Here is a 23,539-nt window from a genome sequence, read left to right as displayed (position 1 = left end):
TTAAGTGCTCTTGTCAGCTTAAGTGGATCTATTTTCTTCACACCCTCTTCCTCAAACCTGACAATTACATTCATACTCGCATTTGTTCCTTCTTCATTACCTTCACTGTCAGTCCCTTCCGTACTACCCTCACTTCTGTTTTTCCTCTTCCTTTCACTAGCTCTGCGCCTCTTCACCCCCTTTCCCACTTTTTCCCACTCATTCTCGTCACCCTGACCGCCAATCTCTTCCTCTTCACTACCATCCATACTATTCCACTCACTCCTCCCGCTCTCCATTGGTGCCAACCCCGGTCTATGAGAAGAAGTCTGCAGGAGACCGTTACCGGACCTGTACAGGCCTTCGGCCGACTCTCCTACTTACCTCACTCACACACCAAACCACCAACCAAACACACCTTATACCCAATCCACACTAACTACAACAGCTATGCTGCAACCCCAGCAGCGTCCCGGCATGAAGGCTCAGCTCGTTTCCCTCCTGAGGGACTCTCTGCTGACTGGTAAACAAAAGATGCTCTCTGGCCGTCCTCTCTCAAACCTCAGCTGGTTTAACACAGAAAACCATTCGCACCTGTCGGCAATTTAGACTCTTCCATTACCTATTGCCACTAACTGCAGGTCGTTGGACTGTGGCAGGAAGCCCGAGTACAAGGAAAGAACCCACGCAAAAACAGGAAGAACATGCAAACTCCACACAGAGCGACGGTAGAGCTGAACTCAAGACCTTCTTCCTGTGCGGTAACGGTGCTAACCACTGTGCCGCCCGCGTGTGAGCAACCGTGTCCCAAAAATTTATACAAGTTCAATGACTTTCTTTTCAAGCTGCTTACACTACATTGACTTATGTTTTTACACAATCTCAGAAGAGGAGAGCCACTGAGGGAACGCCTTCCGCCCTCCGACGCCTCCACCGTGACCTCCACTTCTGAGAGGAATTGCCTACAGATCAAGTATGGAGTGTGCCTCACACGTTCTTTCTCAATGCTCAGCTTGTCTCTTTCCATTTGTAAGAGTAATAACTCCTTTTGCTGCTCAAAAGACAAAGCAACTGTAGTCGACACCACAGACTGATCAACATCAGCCACTAAAGTCTTCATTTTACCTGGCAACACGCCTTTCTTTACTAATGCAGCCTGTAACACTCCTTTAACCTCATCTTTCAACTCTTTATCCCCAACATCGACATCATAATGTTCAACAAGTTTCAACAGCTCTTCTTTAGTACAACTATTCAAGAGTTCCTCTGATGGAGACTGAACAAAAGCATCAACTGTAGCCATAACAAAGTATTGATCCTTGACATGCAATTGAAAACAGCACTTTCCCACTAACTGCCTAACCAAAATCTACTTAACTGAAGCCTAGTCTTCATGCAGTTACTTACAGTGGGTACTTATGCACTAAAAACCGCCAGAAAGACAAAGGCAACTGCACAAACAGCGACCCCCTCAATTCTGGGGACGTGCTCCCGAGACAACTGCTCTAACCGTGTTCACCGCAACAAAAATTCTATCAATGTTTCTCAAGAGAGAAACACTCCTTCAACCTAACAGGGAAAGCACTGATTTTAACACATGCATATTCAATAATCAACACAGCGCATGCTGTAGGACACACAAAGTTCACACAAGACAGCACACCAACAGTAAACTTAAGTCTATAGCAAAACATCAGTGATTTCCCCAACTTGTGCCTTAAGTGCTCTTGTCAGCTTAAGTGGATCTATTTTCTTCACACCCTCTTCCTCAAACCTGACAATTACATTCATACTCGCATTTGTTCCTTCTTCATTACCTTCACTGTCAGTCCCTTCCGTACTACCCTCACTTCTCTTTTTCCTCTTCCTTTCACTAGCTCTGCGCCTCTTCCCCCCCTTTCCCACTTTTTCCCACTCATTCTCGTCACCCTGACCGCCAATCTCTTCCTCTTCACTACCATCCATACTATTCCACTCACTCCTCCCGCTCTCCATTGGTGCCAACCCCGGTCTATGAGAAGAAGTCTGCAGGAGACCGTTACCGGACCTGTACAGGCCTTCGGCCGACTCTCCTACTTACCTCACTCACACACCAAACCACCAACCAAACACACCTTATACCCAATCCACACTAACTACAACAGCTATGCTGCAACCCCACCATGTTTGAAAGATACCACTTTTGTTTGATTTGCTTAATGTGGGGGGGCTGGTTGACCTTTTGACCTTTACATTTTCATTAATATCTTTAAAACAGAAGCAGCACAAATGACAATTTTAGCAGCACAAACCAGCACAAACATAGCACAACTGATTGACACCAATTTTGTTTGATTCCATTAATTTGGGGGGGTTTGTTGACCTCTGATGACCTCTAGAATTTTTTATTAATATCTTTAAAATGATAGCAGCACATAACCAGCACAAACGTAGCACAAACGTTTGATACCACTTTTGTTGGATTTGAAGATGGGGAGGCCAACTTCACTCACATGTCTCCTAGACATTTAAATGGATGTGCTGCAGGGATTGTCATAACATAACCTGATTAACATGTTATCTGCTGACGGTTAGGGAGCGACAACCTTACTGTTTCCCATTACCACAAATGATGCAAAGGTTGCTCTCCACAAATGTGGGCATAGTGTGATATGAGTGCGTCATAAAACTGTAGCGATAGAGCTTATGTGAGATGTTTGTTTGATGTTATAAAAGAGCCGCAACAATTTTTTTGAAGTGATCAGCAATAGCTGTGAAGCTATCCATTACTGAGTTCATGTTTGGAACTTTGATTTCTGTTTATTTTTCTGTTTGTTTTCAATAAATTGGATGCTCAAAAAATGTTTTTGTCCAATTTCTGCTTGTTGCATGCTGAAGCTCTACTTGAAACCCTGGTGTTGTCCTAAACTTTTGATCAGCTACATAAAAAAAAAGCCTGTTTCAATTTAAGCATTATTTTCAATAAATTAAATGCTCAAAAAACGTTTTTGTCCAATTTCTGCTTGTTGCATGTTGAAGCTCTTCTTGAAACCTTGTCAAGATCCAACCATGCAAAATATGATTTATTTTATTTTTTATTTTTTTGTTGCAATTTTTCAAGAGGTCGTAAACTTTTGATCGAGACTGTATCCCTATTCGGACCAGCTTGATTGTGACATCACAGAACAGAACCTCCCTGCAGTTTGTTGTGTGTGTTTTTTTTTTTTAATCTGCCATTGCTTTAGATATTTCAACCTTTTTGAAAATTATTTTCTTTTGCAGTTAGGATCCTTATTTGCTTTAAATCCATCACAGTACAGCAAACTAACCTTTTTAAACACAACCGAGTATTTTCCTGCAGCCTTTAAGTAACACAGTCTGCCTAAGTTTGACTTGTAGCACGTTTCACACTATGTAAAACACATAATGTTACCTGTACTGACCCAGTATGTGATTTAAAAACATGAGGACTTACATGTGATCTTTAAACGAGGAGTCCCTACCTTTAAACGTAACGTCTCTTCTTCCTCTCCCGTCTCGTCTTTCTAATCCTTCTTCTTGTCTCAGCTTGATTTCTTGTTTCTTCGTGTCAAATACCGCAGCCGGCGATTTGGCTACCAACACACTGTGCTACACACTACACACAGTTTGTGTGTGCTGACGTTTGTTGAGCTGATAGAAACGCTGCATTTGAAATTATCTGCCAATTCAAAAAAAAAAAAAAAAGTCACTCCCGTTATGCTTCTTCCTCTTCGGATAGGTAGATCCCAACGTACCGAAGCCGCAACTTAGGGACACGTGCCGTTTTTCCGGTCTTGTGGCAAAAACAAAAAGATAAAAAGAAGAAAAAAGTGTCCCACTCTTAACTCCTGACCTTTTCAAATGTCCACAAAGTCCGCATTGACTCTACAAATCCCTTTTATCTTCGTTCCCATGGTAACGAAGGGATACACATATTTATAAAGGAGAACGCGCTTCTATCTGATTATCTGAAAAACCGTTGAGAAGTGCTGTGGTCTTTAGCCCCACTTATTTGCGCTCTTCCTCTCCTTCATCGGGTGCAGCTTCACCTAGGGATGGATGGACACACACACACACACACACACACACACACACACACAACTCTGCACAAACAATCCTCGACCATGTGAACCTATAACTATTTTACTTATATTATTTTGAGTGCTCAGTACTGAAATTAACTATTAAGGTGATCTCAAATTAATTATAGTCCCCATACTATTTGCCCACACAAGTTTGTTCCAAATATTTAATTGAAATAATTAATAAAATAATTTTAACCTTTGAATGTAGGTGTGTAGTACAGTTTGCGTCATATAATTGTCTTGTCAGCGTCCCCTGACATCACAACCTGAACCCACTGCTCCACCCCTCCCCTGATGCTGCTCGGCCACACCCTGCCACAGTGCTTTTCAGATTTTTAAAATGTAGTTAATGAATTATTCAGTGTGTTTCAAACTAAACTGTTTATAAAACCAACAAAACCCCTAAAAATTAATCTTAACTACGTGTTTTGTCACTTACTTAAAAAAAAATTTCTAAATGAGATAATATGTGGTTTGTGGCTCAGCTGCAGGGAGGGCTTTGGCTGGTGGGTTCAGGGTGTGGTGTCAGGGGATGCTGACCCACACGGCTGTTCTGCATGTCTGATCATGTTGGGACTGTGTGCTGCACGGGAAGAAGGTGGCTGGAAAACTGCACAAGCAGAAGAAACCAACGACAAACTGTAAATAAAAGCATCTACGTGCTTGTAACATGCATGCTTTACACCCTAACTGTTTATTAAGCATAACAAGGTTTTAATAAAATAGACATTGATTTCCTTAAACAATTTAGAAGAAAAAATAGCAGTCATCATAAAGCTAACAAAAATAAAAAACAAACAAAAACATGGAAAAAATGCCTGAATAGCATAAGTGATTAATGCCATCAAGCTAATGCTAAAGAAGCAGCAGACAATGACAGGTCAACATAAAATAACTAAATCTTAAGGAAGGAGTAATAACATAATGTATGATTAACTATATTTCACATTTATGAATGAATTACATTTTTCAGGTTTATTATCATTATGATTCGGACATAATGCAGCTGTAAAGATCACATTTAGTAGCAAATTTCTCATCAATAGAACCCAACACTAATTATATCTGATTTGGAGAGAATTAGAGAGATAGAGAATTATAAAAAGGGAATTAAAAAACACAGCATGGTACATTATTACAAATAAGGCACTCCCACATCAAAAGTAAAACTTGGAAGCTTTGTGTCTCTGTCATTATTTCTTCTGCCATACAGCTACACCACTGGAGCATGGTACACAGAAGTCACTTTAAAAAAAATACATTTAGTAGAGCTCTTCAGGCATAGAAAACATAACTTTACCTTACATCGAGGACAAACAACAAATTTACAATTCCACTTGCTGTACTGAACCACGAGGTGAGACAGGGACGGATAGAAGGACATCCGTGGACTTCCTCCAATGAACCAAAGGTTATATCTGGGCAGGTTTGTAGTGTTTTTAGTGATTTTCACAGCAGTGTTTCCAAGGCCGTGGACTCTCCCATTCCCTCAAACACTGCAAGCAGAATTCAAACGGCTGTCCATTTACTGCTGTGCACACTTTACAGAGGATCCATTCTCTCTTATCACAATGGATCTGCATTCGGGACACTACAGGGAGACCTCCCTTATGGGGATGCTGCTGACATATTATATCTATACTATATCTATATTTAGCCTAATGGTAAGGAGAAATATTACTTTTTTCCACCGTCGAGATCCTTTGAGATCAAAGTGGATCAACAGCTATCACCAAATGAAGCACTATAAAAACTGCACAGGAAAAATATCCCTAACTTCACCTGTGATCACACAGTAGTTTTCTGTTGCAAAGGGAACAAAGAGAAAGACTTCACTGAGTGAAAAAGGATGAAGATACAAGCTGGTGATGATCCAGTGCACCTGGTCTCAGGACATGAAGAAAAACACAACAACAACAACAATCTTTATTTATAGAGCACATTTAAAAACCAGCGGTATACCAAAGTGCTTAACATAAGAGACAGAGAAGTAACACGAGTATTATGAGGCCTTAGCAAAGTATCAAATATACTCACAGGTCAATGCCACTAATACACAGGGGTATTATAAAATGCATATCAAAATAAAAACATAATAAAAGCACAAGCCATAAAAAATATGTATAAGAAAAAAATAGAGTAAGTCTAAAAGTCAGGTGCGAGCATTAACAAGCAGGAAAGGCGAGATTAAACAAATAGGTTTTTAACCGTGATTTAAAAGATTGGATGGAATCAGACGCCCGGATCACAATCGGAAGGTTATTCCACAACTCTGGTGCAGCCAGGGCGAACGCCCGGTCACCTCTAGACTTCAGCCGAGATCTAGGCTGCACCAAGAGTAACTGAGTAGATGATCTTAATGCTCTGGCAGGAACATACGATTTAAGGAGTTCCTTAAGGTAGCTCGGTGCTGTGTTGTTGGTAATTTTAAACGTAAGCAGCAGTATTTTAAATTGGATGCGGTATTTTATGGGTAGCCAATGCAGGTCAGCTAAAAAGCCTGCACCTTCTCCACAAAAACAAGGTGAGCTTAATGTTATGATTGATTTTAGCTTTTCAAGTTATGTATGTTACTTTCATAATAGTCACAGATTATACTGCAAATGCAGTGAATGCTGTTATGTGTATGATGACCAAAACCAAAACTCTCTAAAAAACTGTTATTTCTTGCTGGCTTTCAATGGAAGATTATACCCATCCATTCAACTGAATTTGTTTTGAAGTCTTTTTCTGCTTTGATTGAGCTTGAAAGTCAAAAACACCACCAACAAAAAACTTTTTAAAACTTCTTTTTGTTTCCTTTTTTCCTCTGAAGAAATCCTGAGCAGGAGGAACCAAACAGCTAAGAGCATCTTGACCACAGTGGGGGGATAAGGTGTGCACTGAGGATGATTTTGAAATATTAACTTTGTTGTCACTGCTAAGGAGTTTTGGACACAGAAGGAGTGTGTTTAAAATGTGTGCATCTTCAGTGGTGTTCAGGGAACCTGACATAATTGTTTTTGACATGTTTAAATATTTTGTGAGGTTCATCTCTGTCCTCTGTTGTGTGTGTAGGATATCTTACGGCTGAAGTCCGGCTGACTGTTGCTGGGAAGCTATTGGTGAACGACTCTGCATCTCTATCTGAATATGGGCTCAAACCCTCGTGTGTGGTGCAGATGGTGGTGAAGGTCCACAGAGGCTGACAGAGACCAGCAATATGATGCATCCAAAGGACAAAATGCATCATCTTTGCTAAGTGGAACTGAAAGTCTTTGATCTCTGGTTTTCTTCTACACTTAAACATACAGCTCAATGAAGAATTAAATGTAAGAGACTGTATAACTTACTTGTCATAATAGTCTTACAGAGTAGGCTTTGAGATGGAAAGGATAGATGCAGCTTCAGTTACAGACATTTTCGGGGAAAGAACATTTTCCAATTCATCTTTGGAAATTTGAATATTGTGAAAAATGACTTGAAAAAACATGTTTTTAATAAGGCTTGGAGCTAAATGTGGAAAACGTTGCTATTAATTTCAGCATCTTTCTCATCCAAGTGACTTCTTCAGTCTCAGCTGACTGCAGGTGTCCCCAATCTTATAAACAGTACATTTGCATAATGACTGAAACCAGCCCACTGAAGGAACAATGGGCTGTGAGGTCAGTTCCTTAATCATAATTATGCAAATTCTCATCAGTGGTCTTTGATCAGTGGGTTTTGGTCAGTGGTTGTTGATCAATGGTCATGAGAATTTGCACGTACAAAACACAACAGAAGTGCTCCAGGATGCTGGGCGCAGTGTTGAGTTTTTGTTACCTAGTGGCTACACAAGCCAGCAAGTACCAACGACCAGATTTGGTGTGTGGTAGTAACAGGTAAATGAACATTTTTTTTTAATTATTTGAATATATATGAGTGCCTGTGTATAAATACACAAACAATACACACATGCTTTCAATTGTGTAATTTAAGTGATCTAGGTAGCTTTGTTTTGGAAGTTCAGTTAACACTAGAAATGTGCTTTTGAGTTTGTACATGTTTTGTCTCTAGGGGCCACCGTATATATTTATATATAAACATATATAAATAAAACCACTTTTTTTTTACATTAGTAATTCCTTTTGTGCATAATTTTATATTGTTGTTAATAATAAATTAATTAAAGCAACAAAACAACCTGAAGAGCCAGTTGGGAGCTGAAAGAGCCGGTTCTCTAAAAAGAGCCGGAAATCCCATCACTGCTTCAAAAGCCTTCAGTTCGGCACATGGCTATTTTGAAAGACACATTAGCTGTTAGTGGTGTCTTAGAGTATGTATGCCACAGTTCTATATTGAACCTTAAGTTGTCCCTGATTTGTTCAGAGGTATGAGTGTGTGATAGAAAATGCATTCATAGACTGCCTGAATGTGTGTGTGAATGTGTACTATAGCTTGTAGTAAAAGCTACTTTCAGTGCTCATTCAAACTAGAAAAGTGCTAAATAATGACAAGTTAATCACAAGTGGTTTTGTATTGCACACTGAGTCTGGAACATTTAAAAAAGGATCCCATTTATTTTGGATTTTGTGCACACTGACATGAGTAAGCTGAACATTTACTGAAATTTGTGAATCTAAAGCAAAACTTGTATAGGGCAAGCATCATTTAAGAATGATTTTTGCTACATAATATAAAAAGCCAAAATTAAAACGGTGTTTACTGAAGGCTTTTTGCCTGAGAGAAATTTACTCTCTCAAACCATTCCTTCATTAGGTTTTGTTTTTCTGTAGACAAAGAGAAGGTATCCCAGTGCAAAGAAGATGAGGATGATGGAGAGGAAGAGGATGCCTTTCCAGGGCCCTATGGGCAGGGCCTTCATCGCTACAGGATTTTCGGCTGGAACTAGATTGGTCAGGTTTAGCATGTAACCCAAAGCCCAGCCTACAGATGCTCCTCCGGCCTACAGAAACACAAGAAGAGGTGCAGTGATATCACATCATATTGTGGATTCTATCAGTTTCTAAATTCCAGCAAATCATTTCGTTTCACCTCTCACCTTTTTTTCAAAAGAAATAGAAGGAAGGGAAACCTCGTTAAAATGGTAGCCCTGTGTTAAGAGCACCTGGACGAAATTGGAGACGGCGCAGACATTCTTCATGTATCTCTTATCCTGCTTTGTCCTATTCGTCATCTATAAGTGAAAATACAGTGTGTCAAGCCGGAAATATACAACAAACATCAAGCACTCATAAAAAACGAGTGTAGAAACAGAGATATTGATAGATATATAACAGATAATATATGTAGATATATGTTGACAGTGACTTCAGAGCCTTCAAGTAACATGGTGAAGAATTGGTGCCTTGTTTGCTGGATTTACAAATCAACACGTCTCAAAGTCTTTATGGACAGCACCTCAGAGATGCTCATGCTGCAGACGCGCCGGACAGCCTCTTCGGTTCGATTAGGAGACGTCATATCCATGTTGGTGAGGGTAGAGATGTATTTGTGAGTGAAGTAGAAAGCAGAGAATGCCTGTGGAGAAGAAAGAATAGTGCAATGGATATCAGAAAGCAAAAATTAGTGCTCATTCAGTGAAGAGCATACTGCACTATTATTGACCTGGAACTGAGGAAATACTGACTAGAACACTGGTTTCTGCTGCTTTGTCAAGATTAAAAACCTGGCCATTCCCAAAGTCATGATTGCTGCGGCAAAAAAAACAACAACACAAAAATCTCATAGGGCACACTAAATCTCAAGTCTTCACCCTAATCCAGGAGAAAGTGATGTATTTCCTTGAATAAAATGCATTAAAAAACATAAGGAATACAGGCTGTTGGCTATTAATCGTTAATGCTATCCAGTCATATGCATAAATCGGTATTAAGGCCAACGTGGGACCGAGCCAACCACCAGGGCACAAACTTCAAAACAAGAGGCATATATTTAGGTCAGAGTAATAAGCCATATTGCAAACTAATCAAACTAATTTCATATAGATAAATACATTAAATATTTAATTGTATATGCTTGTGAGTAATTTCAGATTTATCTTCTGTTATCGCTGCAGCGCACCTGCAGTACCTTCATCGTCCACCAGTGGGCCCACATGTCACTGGTAAAAGAGGTGTTATGTCTGAACTTTTTTTATTGTCATTGTAGTTTCTTGCACATCGAAATTAGGTAGCAAGACCACAAAGTAAAACTTTGTGGTCTTACTTTTTAAAAAGTAAAGAAAACAATATACAAATAAGAATATATATCTAACTAGTATATAATATTCTCACTCTATATATATATATACATGGTGTATGAGTCACAGAAACATTGTGGGTGTGTGTACAAGGGCAGTAATATGATATATAGATAAGGGTGGAAGGGAGGTCATTGGTCATTTAAGATGGGGGTGGTAATTGCACATCTGCCAGAATATTGCACAAAGACCAAAATATTGCACATGGAATAGAGGCAACATAGACAATAGCAGCGACAGAGTGACTGATATGTAATAAAGTGAATGTCGGATTCCTGTGATTTTATCCAAATGTTTTCTTGAAACTTTCCAGCTCTTTAAGTCTTGTATGCTTGTCTGTATAACTGTTTATGTACGAGTAAGTCTCTTAGGCAGAAATCGCAGAAAGTGTGCATAAGGGATTCAAAATATCTACCAGAGAGCTCTCATACACGTGACGATTTCGGTGTAGAACATCTGTTCAAACTGTGTCCACATAGGAAGCAATTCACTCGTTCCATATCTTTAAAGTTGGCGGCTGTTCGCTAATGAACATCCCAGGGTCTGGTTGCATAGCTGTTTGATGCAATTACTACCACACTACCACTGACTCTCTCCTTCTTTTCTGTCTGTGTCTGTCTGTGGGCATGTTTTCTGTTGACAGTGTGTTTGCCATTGGACAGCCTGTACTATCTCTGTCTCTTAACCTCCGATTCAAAGATAGCAATTTGACTTTAACAATCTGTAAATAAACCTGTTGAATGTTTTAACAGTGCTTTGTGAAGGTGTTTGGATGGAGGGTTCCAGGGGATCATTGAGATTATCCTAGATGAAGAAAGAAAAGAGGCAGGGCACATGCTGGATAGGTTGCCACTCCATCAGAGGAGGAAGCTATTCAGCATCACATTCATACTAACAGCAGGTTAAGATATCTCAATTAACCTACCATGCATAGGTTTTAACTGATCACTCAGAAAACATGCACACAAAAACCCAGCTGACCTACAGCTTCTTTTCTATGAATTATGAATGCTAATAATTGTGCGGGAAAAAACAGTAGAATTATAACGTAAGAAGTAAAAAAACCTCACTGTAATCAATACAATGAGCAATCCAAGATCAACAAATTAAAAATGATACCCAAAATTGAGTCTACGTTATGCTTATATGCTTTTTTGCCTCAATATAGGATATTTTAGACAACATCTGAAAGCCTCTCACCATGAATCTTCCTCTCAAGCTGGGCTGAAAGACTCCATTAAAGGAGCACTTGGAGTATTTGCAATTCTCAAAGGAGAATATCTTATTCACATTCTCTAAGCAGGTTTGGTAGTCCCCTGTGCCCACAACGTTTACATTCATTTCCAGGTCAATCTTGTCTGGTTTGGGGTCCACAGTACACGGAGAATCAAAGACGTCCTTCCCCAGGATGACAGATTCGCTGAACTGCTTTGGATAGCAGGGGTGGGACACTGTGCTGTTTGGATAGTTATCCTTAAAGTTAGAAGATTAAAATTTTATTAGAAAACATTTTTTTAATAATTTACAAAGATCATTTCACCATATTGAAGCAATAAAAGCCATCCATAACACAGACACTGCATTGTTCTAAGCTTCCTTGTAGCAACAACTCTGATTTTCCTAAAACTGGTACAGACTGGTTATTTAATTTGGTTAAGGAGCTAGCAGTTCTCCTGTCCAATCTTTATGGCAAGCTTTCATCTCTCTCTTAGCAAGAATGTAACAATATGATCCCAAAATGTGACAAATGTGAACTTAATCCATTTAGTAAGCTTAATTAGATGTGTTTCAAATAGGGATGCAACGATACCAATTTTTTCAAACGATACGATACCGATACTTGGATCTGAGTACTTGCCGATACTGAGTACAAAAACCGATACTTCTACCACACACATACACACTGCCCGTGGATTTTCTCTTGACATTTTTCATCGCTTTTCCAAAACCTGAGTTAAAGTTGGCTGCTCCGGTCCACACTGCTGACATTTTGTTTAGCCTAGCTACAGCAGCCTCCAGTTTCTCTTTTTTATCTGGAGCCGCCAGTCTCACTCGTCTAACCCTGTGCCTGTTTAGCGCGGGATGTCCCCCTAGTGGCCAATCTAAAAAACTACAACAGAAATGACCAGCCACCCTCTGACTAATGAAATAAGTTGGTATCGGTTCATGGTATCGGTTAACTTTTACGAGTATGAGTACACACACATTTTACAGTATCAGCGCGGATACCCGATACCAGTATCGGTATCGGTGCATCCCTAGTTTCAAACATCCTTATTGCTTAGTAGGACTGCAGCAAGACAATAAAATGTTTACATATGCTGTTTTATATGGTCTTGCTATCTGAACTTCTCAGTTGTTGAGAAGATACAGAATCATTATAACAAACAGGGATTTGGTCTTTTAACTTGTTGAACTGTACCTTAATGAGATGAGCCAGCAGTTTCCTTAAATACTGGTCTTGGCCGTAACACAGGAAGCTCTGGGTGTATAGTCTGTAGGTTTCTCCAAAAAGCTTCAACTCCATTGTGTTATTTTCATTCTCCACCTTTTCAGAGGTTTCAAAAGTAATCTGAGTAGATGCTCCTCCTAAATCCAAAGCTCCAATTGTCTCTCTGCCTGGATTCATCCAGTGACCTACAAAACCGTACTGGGTAACAACAAAGGACACCACAGAGGAATTAGAATCACTTAGAATCAACCAAAAACATTCAATGAAAACGTTTAGAGAAAAATGAGCAAAGCACTCGAATGCTCTAAAACTGTAAGATCTAAAATAGCTGTTTGGCTTCACTTGGAAAGGGAAAAGAGGCCACATCCCCACCTAAACATGCAACTCATGCATCAAAAAATACCTACATGTAATTTTCAACTGGGACGCTTCCAGCACTTGGCATCCTCATGCACACCAGTCAATCCATCACATTTCTAACACGGTGCTCAATTAAAAATGTTAACTAGATCCTGAACTCAGTTTTCATTATGTTGTTAATAATGCTCACTGTAAGTAAGTTAACAGTCACAAACAAGATACTCAGCTAACTACAAGTAAAATTATTAGTTAATAAGTCAGTTTAACTAATAAATATCTAACTTGGAAAATAGGTGAAGCGATTTACTGAAACATATACAGGCTAAAACAAACAAGTCTAACAGGCTTGAGCATAAATACAGCCTGAAATCTCTAAGGAGAGCTCTTTTGTAATTTCTGTAGGTAGTCTTCAGGGATAGGACAATAGACTATAAAACAATAAAAGGACACTATAAAAACTCTTCTTTAGGTGATGGCTGTTATTTGTCCCTTTCTAGAAATTTCAACTTTTGATTGCGTACTCCATCAGACCTGTTGCCCCTATTTTTCATTGCAGATCTTGTGCAATGTGACACACCTCATCTTATTCCCTGTTACCCTTCTTTAAGAATGGCTTGTAATGGCTTTGCATTTCTTTTTTGCAACTTTAACTTTTTATTAGCTTTAGTTAGTATTGAAAACAATACAGTTAAGAAAATTACAAACAAACAGTCTGGAGTTTACATTTCTTTTTCCACACGCAAATCTCTTTTTATGTCGTGTTTTTGGTGCCACTTAAAAATGTTTTCCACTTCCTCCATTGTCTGTCATACTTACAGCCCATCAGTCTAATACAGAAAGTAATTTCTGAGATACCTTCTACAATCCTAATCCAATCTTGTTGAGTGGGAGGGTCTGGGTGTAACCAGTTCTTTGTGATTGCTTTCTTTGTTGTGGCTAGGATTATATTTACTAGATACATGTCCTCCTTTTATACCAGTTCCTTTATGTTTCCAAGGTACATCACTTGACTGGTGTTTGGGAGTGCATAACCCAGAATATTATCCATGGTCATTTTAAGGTCTTCCCAACACTTTTTTATTTTTATGCACTTCCAAAATATATGTGGGTAATCAGCTTCTGCTTCTCCACACAGTCTCCAACATTTATTTATTCATGCTATCTAATCAGCACCTTGACATGCCACACCTGTGAGGTGGAATGGATTATCTCCCACTAACACAGATTTAGACAGATTTGTGAACAATATTTGACAGTCATGGGTCATTTGTCCATCCATCCATCCATTCGCTTCCGCTTCTCCTTTTCAGGGTCGCGGGGGCGCTGGAGCCTATCCCAGCTGTCATAGGGCGAGAGGCGGGGTACACCCTGGACATGTCGCCAGTCTGTCGCAGGGCCAACACACAGGGACAGACAACCATTCGCACTCACATTCACTCGCACATTCACACCTAGTGACAATTTGGATTATCCAATTAACCTATCCTGACAAGCTGCATGTCTTTGGACGGTGGGAGGAAGCCGGAGTGCCCGGAGGGAACCCACGCACACACGGGGAGAACATGCAAACTCCACACAGAAAGACCCTGGCCTGATGTTGGAATTGAACTCAGGACCTTCTTGCTGTGCGGCAACAGTGCTAACCACCGCGCCACCGTGCTGCCCACGGGTCATTTGTGTTTGTAGAAAATGTTTCAGATCTTTAAGTTCAGCTCATAAAAAATGGGAGAAAAATCAAAAGTGTTGCGTTTATATTTTTGTTCAGTGTATGTACAGATATGGGCTATGTCCAAAACAAATAATAACAATAACAATAAAACATCTATGTGATTATAAATCAATATTTTAATCAGAAGCTACTATTTAAGTTTATGTTTAAAGACATTGACCCTTTCAGTTCTTGTCATATCCTAAAAAAACAAAACCTTTCATGTTTCATGAGTTTGTGAGGCAGTGCACGCTGCTATCCAGCTGCCTTGCATGTTAACAGAAGAAGCAGAAATTCATCAGAGAGACAGCACTTACCTTGACAAAGTTTTCCAGTAAGTAGTTAACAGTGACCCAGCCAAATACCCCTTCTGCCTGCCCGCTCAGAATGATTGACTCTTTGAATTTGAAAGGGTAGGACTGGAGTTTGTTTTCCACTTCCTTCATTACACGCTGCGACTTTGAGGCATTGGTGATGCTATCAATACATTGGTTAAATGAAGCAATTGTAAAACTTTCTGAATTCATTTCAACACAGATATTAATCACTGATGGAGTTTGTGGTGAATTATTAACCACTAACCTCAGCAGCCTCATGCCTGCAGTCGCTCCCAAACAGAGCGGAGTTTGATGGTGTCTGAATTTGGGGATATTCGTCAAAGCTTGTTCCAAGCACTTCTCGAGACTCTTTGCTGCACCACTAGGATTGTCGGCATAGCTTGATATCCCACCACCTGGACAAGAAGAAAAAGTAACTCTAATTGTTTAAGAACCTGATCCAAGGCTGCACTTTCTGTCTTGGAGTCATCCACTGGTGTTTCTAAGGAAACATTGATAACAAGGTCAATAAAAGGGGAACAGCTGGTACTTACTAAGCTAGCAAAGAATGTCTGGTGAGGAAGTGGACCACTTAAGTCTTACACAACACAATTTGAGTATCCTTAACAGCACTGGATATTTTTCTACAGGGTGAAATTGTGGAAGTGAAAGTGAGAGTGTCCTCACCAGTGGAAGCTTCTGGGGTTAAATGGTCAGTTCTGGAGGCTGGCAAACATTTTCCACTTAACACCAGCAACATTTCTATAAATAGTTTTGGTATTGCTTAGCAATAATTTGAGAAATATTTGTGATCCGTTACATGTTCCATATGTAAGGGTATGACCCCCCCATGTTGTGGCGACACTCTGGCTAACCCGGCCATGCCCCACAGCTCAAGTATAAAACAGGTATGCAGATGTGAAACTGGTGATTGAGTTTTGAGTGCCTTCCCTTTGAGCCTCTGGAGAACACTGAGATAAAGTGGCTATCACTTAAAAACCTCCCTGATAAAATCTGCCAAAAGAGTTAGTGAACTCCAGGCACTATCGGTCCACAGTGAGTGTTGCAGGTGATTCCCGGATGGGAAGGGGGTGGAAGCTCCCCTTCCCTCGGTTGTGCGGGCCCACTTGGCCCATGGGGTGGCCACCTCTTGGGTCACTCTATCAGCACGGTCCTCAGCTACCACCTTTACGCAGTTTTATCGCTTGAACGTGGCAGCCAGCCTGTGTTTTGGGTGCTGCGTGCCCATCAGCAGTAGCCGTTGTTCCTTGGTCAGCCTAGCAACTTGAGCGCTGACCATGAGTGGCTGCTCAGTTGCGATCCTTGCGTCTTGCAGGACTCGCTCAGTCCTGCAAGTCTTGCGTCTGGCAGACTGAAGCCTCTGCCTGGCTCAGCCTTTGCGTCTGCCGTGGCCTTGACTGGGGTGGCATGCATATATATACATTTGATAATTGTTCTTTTGGTACACTTTCTGGGTTTTCGGCTGCACTGTCTCCTTGCGGGGTGTCTTTAAGAGTTACCCCATACATGTGGAATATGTAACGGAGTGGAGAGATAGTTTCTCACTCAGTGAACCAAGGTTACAATGTAACCGTATAAGAGAGAGGCCTGATAGCTGAAGGCTCTGCCTCTCATTATACTTTTAGAAACTAACAGTTAGATTTCATTCTGAGCAGTGGCGGTCCTAGCCTGTTTGGCGCCCTGGGCGAACACTCCCTCTAGTGCTAGCATGTGCTCTATTTGGAAGCAGCCGCCCCCCTCCCCTTTCGATGGGTTGTGTGTGAGACTTTAAATCATCAAACTGTAAATTATACATTTTAAATTGTTATTGATCCCTTTACCCCGAGTCCTAAAGTGTATATTTATTTTCTTACTCTTCTTATATATATTATTTGTTTACTTGCACTGCTGTAACTGGAGCCTCGTCGTCTCGTCTCTCTATATACTGGACTGTATGTAGCGGAGATGACAATAAAGTTTACTTTGACTTCAGCAGCGAGCAGGTGCACTGAGGGCTCTCGCGCTCACTTTTCGTGTATAGAATTTCGAAAAACATCGGTGCAAATTATAAGTCTGTATCATGATGTCTGGTGTTTTTGTCTTTTTTGGTTTGTTTTTATTTTGTTTTATTTTGTGAGTTAGTTATTAGATGCTGCTCCAGCCGGTCAGAGAATCCCCGCCGCCCTGCCCTCTCCTCCCTGTGCAGCAAGCAGCAGGCGCACCTCGCAAACGGAGGGTGCCCTTACTCCCAGCAAATGGGCGATAGAAAACCGATCGGTGCCTGTGACATTCCCAATATGCGCTGGCTTGACGGCAGCATGAGTACGAGCAACTATTTTTATTTTTATTTTTTGCCGATGCCCGTGATGCCGCCCCCCACCACGATGCTGCCCCGGGCAACCGCCCGTGTCGCCCTTATCTGATTCTGAGTATATGCGGTTGCCCACATCTACCACTCAAACCACGAGTTAAAGTAATGATTGAGTTCTCATTTGATCAACTTTGTCCTGAACAATGCAAATGAACTCACCTTCTACATGACACTCATCGTGCTGGGTAACGATGCCGGTATTGTTCTGCTTGTCAGCCGGCCATTTGTAGATATACATGGAGGTGTGGGATGAGCCTGCATCCAGAACGATTCCATACTAAAAGAGACAGATATACAGTAGAGTAGGTGACCACAGGCAGAGGTAAGCCTCCCAACTTCATCAGGTATTTGTAAGCTATCTCTGTGACCCTCTAATGACTCAACAATAATCCATCTGCTCTTCCAATATACACATGAATCACAGATATATCATAATTACACATATATCAGAAATATATATATAATGCTCTAAAGTTTTAGACCATGACGTTTGTCAATAATAATAATGCATACGTCCTAAATCTTAATGTGTGTTAAGCGAGGTTGAGATCTGGTGACTGTGACGGTAACAGCATAATTCACATTATTTATATCCTCATGAAATCACTCAGTAAGCCCGTGTGTCCTGGGAATGGAGGATTTAGCATCTAAAATAGACGAATCTCATTAGGATAAAATATTTGATCAAACAATAAACATGATCACCCAGAATAAGTTTGTATTGAACTACAGACACTCTTCCCTGAAGACAAGTGTCTCCTCTCATATCGCCCAACTTTGGCTTGTTATTGGTCAATAACCGTGGTGCAGTGATTGGATTACACAATTAAGAAATGTTTTTTTCAGAATATGTAAATAATCAATTAAGGGAAATACAAGGAAAAATATAAACAGAAAAGGAAAAAAGGAACAAAACAATTACACTACAAGTACAAAACAATGTAACATTTTAACGTTACACTCGATTAGTACAATTAAATATATTTTTAATGATTATTTAAAAAAAAAACTTTATTACTATCCCAAAGGTTGATTCTGTTCATCTGCACGTTTTTTAATGTCACTGGGATGAGTAACAAAACGTTTCTCCCATTGAAGATGCTACACCTAGATGAACAGAATCAACCTTTACTTACCTGGATGATTGAGCGAGCATCAAGACAGTTTATTTCTATCTTTGTTTTTTTTACAAACATTTTGTCGTTGTTTTGTTTATAGAGTTGGGTTAATTGGAAACACTAAATTGCCCGTAGGATGGATGGATGGATTTTTTGTTCATTTTTTGTTTCTTAAATATTTCTTTATCTTTAGTGTGTAATTTTTTATTAGCATTATTTGTAGATATTTAACAGCATATATATTACATGTCATTTAAAATTGTGGTCATTTCTAATTGAAACGATACATTGTTGTCTGATGAAGAGCAATTCTCCTTGAGGTATCTAATTTTTCAGTTGTGCAGTAGCTTAAGAATTAGTGGCCTAATGCGTGTATGGTCTGTATTCTCAACGTCTGCAAGCATAGCCATTTCACACTTTGGAGAGGCAAAGCATGAATTGTGGTAGCTCATGTGGTGGAGCAGTAGCTTGTGTGAATGGGTAAATGAGGCAAGTTGTGTTAAGTTTTTTTGAGTGCTCAGAGTAGAAAAGCACTGTAAGAACCAGAACCAGTTCATTTCTCATTTACACAGTGGACCGGTGTGTCTATTACATGCTTTGCATGATATTGAGTTGATACTGCTGCAAATTGCAACTTTTTTGTGCACTAACCTACTCGTTTTGATAGTTGCAACAACTCCAATGTGCGAAGGTTGTCTTATTTTCCACTTACTGAACTTTAAGTGAGGTTTTTACAGGATGTGGTTAAAACCTATAACATAGCAAGTTTGCAACAGTCGCTATTTTTGTGCAGATTTACTGCTTCTTTTTTAAGGATACATTGTAGGTTTTATCTCATGTATGTGTACTCTTTGAAGTGACCAAATCAAAGCAGACTTGTTTCATGAGACTTATTTCTAAATACCTATTGTGTGGTGCCCTTTAAAAGATTTCAAATTGTCTGTGAGATGAACAAAATGAAAAGCCCACAGGAAATTAGCACAGAATAACTATCAAATAAAACAAACCACTTCTTTTATGTCACACTCTTTGTCTTGACTCGTTCAGGGTGTTCTGTGTCACTTCCTCTTGCAAACCATTGTCAGGAAATGCATTCAGAGCTGGATGTTAAATTACAAGCATTTAGCTCAGATGTAGACAAGCTCTGAGCAGTTTTAAATGAGCTCGTGCAAAGACTCTCTCCCTGTCAGTATACCAACACACATCCCACAAACATCTGGCAGTTTCAATACCTGTTGGCCTAGTTTGGCCTATCATACAAAGTTGTTGCTCTAAGAACTACAGTTGACAACACATACAAGTTAAGTAAATTTTTGAAAGGTATCAAAATTAGAGACAGGCTTTTAGGATCCTATTTTTTTCTACATGTAGTGTAAACTCTGTGGTATATTTTACATAAAGTATTAAAATAAAGATCTTCTGTATTTCCTTACTTGGACTGATACATGATGATGGCAGAAAACGTAGTAAATGGTAAATGGCCTGTATTTGTATAGCGCTTTTATTAGTCCCCCCCTAGGGACCCCAAAGCGCTTTACACACCCAGTCATCCACTCTCACATTCACACACTGGTGGAGGCAGCTACAGTTGTAGCCACAGCTGCCCTGCGGCAGACTGACAGAAGCGAGGCTGCCATATCGCGCCATCGGCCCTTCTGACCACCACCAGTAGGCAACGGGTGAAGAGTCTTGCCCAAGGACACAATGACCGAGACTGTCCCGGGGCTCGAACCGGCAACCTTCCGATTACGATAGTATGTTTAGATTTCTTGCACTTTCAGTCACACCGTTGCGCAGAGCCTTCTAAAATGAAAATCTGACATTTTTCAAACTAATATTAAAATCTGGCTGAGCTGTGTACACAAATTTAACTTCTAATGCATTTCTAATGCACACATTACCAAAACCCTGACCTAGATTTGGAACGGTGTTCTGCGCCTCTATGAAATTGTATCTCAAATGTGTATGTCTGCTGAGATACTGTATCTTATTATTATATTATTTCAACTTAAAGGCCTTTAATCTTAACCACATCTTTTATTTCGAACAAAAAATACTAACTTCCGTAATACATAATAACTCAAATAGTTTGTGATAATAATGATAATGATTTCATATATATATATATATATATATCGTCTAGAATAATATTTACCATGTTTTCTGGAGGCAGCGCCATCTCTTTAGCTGGAAGGACCAGCAACAGAATCCCCACAACTGCCACGACGATTAGCACAACCGCCGGTACGGTTTGGGAGCACCGGAGACCCATGCTGAACTCTGCTGCTTGTGTTTGCCGCCAACAGTTCCGCGTAAAGGCGCATTAAATAACTACGGCTTTCGTGTGAGCTCCTGGCGTGTTGCGCGCATGTTACGGAGTCCCGCTTCCTCTAACTTGTGCCCACACGGGCAGACAGACGTGGTTGAAACACTGTGTATAGAACATGAGCTTCATTCATGGGAAGCACAAGACAAATGCTTCATAGGGGAGTTTACAGCCTTATCCCGGGCGCTCGAGCACCCCCAAATTTTACATATAGCGCATTTTAGTATTATTTTCTGAATTTGTCTTCAAATTTAATATTTCTGTAACTTTTCTATTGATAGAATGAAAACAGGTGTTATGTCCAGTGTTGTTGATGTCCTCAGGTTACAGTCTCTCACACAGGCTGGTTTCTTATTAATAATAAGACTTTGTAGCTGCAGCAGAGAACAGATGCAGAGATGCGTGATGCAGTTTCAAACACAGTTTAACTTAAATAAAGCGCATGTTCAAACTATTCTGATAATGCGGGAATGTTGCTGTGAATTATAGCGTGTGCTTATTTTATTTGTTCTTTAAACATTAGGCAGTGTAGCTTAAATCACCAGAGATTATTAGCTAACTTTAACCTACTGATCCACTACTCTGCTCGGATATCGAGAGTTTCCAGCCATGGATCTGATGTAATTATTTTAGTTTGTTAAGTATATTCAGTGTTTGTTTACAGTACAGCTCCAGATCCGGGTGACAGCAGGTCAACTTACGTCACCTGTGCAGCTGCAGCCTGTTTTCAGTTTACATCACAGAAATTTGTCTCCTTCAGAAATTTTCTGATGACACAGCCATTATTGGAAGTGTGGATTGGTCGCTTTGTGAGGTGGTTTGAGGTGAACCACCTGCAGCTAAATGTGGGCAAAACAAAGGAGCTGTGGAAATCTGTCAGCACGAGTCTTCAGGCTTAAACTATAATAAATAAATGTGAAAAACACAGAACAGGGAGCAGCTATCCAAGACATTTATGGATGCATGAACTGGGATGTGAAATTCCTGTCCCTTGGAGAAACTTCAGAGAACCTGCAACTACAAACGAGTAGCTAGTTTCAAGGATAATTTCAGTGACTGAACTATTGCTCGTATACATTTACTGTATAATATAAAATATATAAACTAAATCTCTTTGAAACTTAAAGAATCAAATCTTTTGGTTTCTTTTTTTACATCACACTCTATCAAACTGTTGTCTGCTACAGAGATACAAGTATTATCCTAATATGGCATCCACCATGTCCTGCTTGCATAATTCTGAAAACATCTTAGTGGTGTGGCGGCCGTCGACTGAGCCAACCCTGCAAACCCTGTGGATGGACGATGCAGTGGACAGTGGGAGGAAGCATCCTAAAGCTCTCTTTGCAGAAAAGGCAAACCGCAGGTCTCAGTTGCAGCTCCCCATCCATGTCTGATCTTGCTTCGGCAGATTCAGCAACATTGCCAGAGACTTCCTGTAACTATTACAGTTGTTAAAGAAACGGTCCAGGAACTGGTCACTTGGGATAATCCTGTGTAAACAACTTTAAAAATTATTTTTTCCCTTCCTCATTGCTTTTGTTTTAGTCGCCCTCTGCTGCATTTGGCCCTGGAGTGTCCTCAGGGAGAGAGGAAATTAAGGCAGGAGGCCTAATGGAAGAGCTTTGTCCTATCACCTCATTCATGAGGGCAAACCAGGACCACGTAGCATTATATTTTATATCAAACAAGTTTTTATTTCATGAATATTGAAATCTTTTTAAAAAAAAAAAACTGGTGGCATTACATTTGCTATTATTGTGACAAATGACCTCGTCTGTGCATTGGGCAGAAAACAGTATGGTGCTGTTTAAAAAATCCAAACTGGCTCTGTAACGCTGTAAAAATGTCTTTGAATTTCAGGTGCTCCTGTTAGAAACATACGTACCTACGAGAACTGAAAAGATCCAAATCACAGCCAATTTTTCCATGTTTCCAGAGGAGACATGTGATGTTTGCTGGGACGTAGCTGTGAGGGGTCTGATGCTCACAGCTGGACTCAGGAGGCTCAGTCACATTAACTTCACTCCTAAGGCTCTTCATCAGAGCTGTGTGTTATGACTCTAGTTTGTATCCTAACAAAGGTGTGTAGCTCCCTCTGGTGGATGTTGTGGAGTATTGCGTTGTCTTTGCTCCAAAGGTTTTTATACAGTTCTGGTGTTCCCTGTCACTGTGGGCTTCACAGCACAGCAGAGTCATTAAATCCAGAGCTCTCCAGATCGACACTTTTCTTAGTTTGGTCAATGTGAGCCGAGAAACCCGACACAGTTTGATGAACTGATCCTCCCCCCATGATGTAGAGCAGGAACTCTGGTCTGGATCTGGATGTTGTTGATAAGATATATCATATATACAGGTCAGGTTGATGATTCCTCCTTCTGCAACAGCTTCATGAAATAGAAAAGTAATAGCCAAATGGGGAAAGAATGGCATAAACAGAGGGATTGACACAAAAGCATGAGAAAAGTTAAACTGAGGGAAAAACTAAACAGTCTTGAGGCATGCTCAGTTATGCAGGTAAGGAAATCCCAAATGCAAAAACGTTTCATCAAAGACCCGCGATCATGATGGGCTTAAATGTCAGGTAAAGTAAAAGTGTAACT

At 40.2% G+C, this 23,539-nt stretch overlaps 1 protein-coding gene across 1 annotated transcript; it reads right to left on the bottom strand.

The window, feature by feature from the left end:
- Positions 1–8,582: 8,582 nt before the first annotated feature.
- On the bottom strand, positions 8,583–20,917 carry LOC102798073 (ectonucleoside triphosphate diphosphohydrolase 2-like). Its single transcript, XM_087848647.1, has 9 exons — positions 20,766–20,917; positions 17,652–17,769; positions 15,387–15,537; positions 15,122–15,281; positions 12,707–12,934; positions 11,485–11,757; positions 9,444–9,563; positions 9,085–9,219; positions 8,583–8,988 (listed from the first exon to the last, which is right to left on the bottom strand). Exons 1-9 carry the CDS (start codon positions 20,880–20,882, stop codon positions 8,782–8,784), a joined length of 1,509 nt encoding a protein of 502 aa, XP_087704773.1. The 5' UTR covers positions 20,883–20,917; the 3' UTR covers positions 8,583–8,781.
- Positions 20,918–23,539: the final 2,622 nt, after the last annotated feature.

The sequence above is a fragment of the Neolamprologus brichardi genome, chromosome 12, assembly GCF_056152115.1.
Source record: "Neolamprologus brichardi isolate AB-2024 chromosome 12, ASM5615211v1, whole genome shotgun sequence".
In the NCBI taxonomy this organism is placed as follows: domain Eukaryota; kingdom Metazoa; phylum Chordata; class Actinopteri; order Cichliformes; family Cichlidae; genus Neolamprologus; species Neolamprologus brichardi.
Note: the sequence above shows the minus strand (reverse complement) of the source record. Positions and strands in the feature narration are given on the sequence as shown.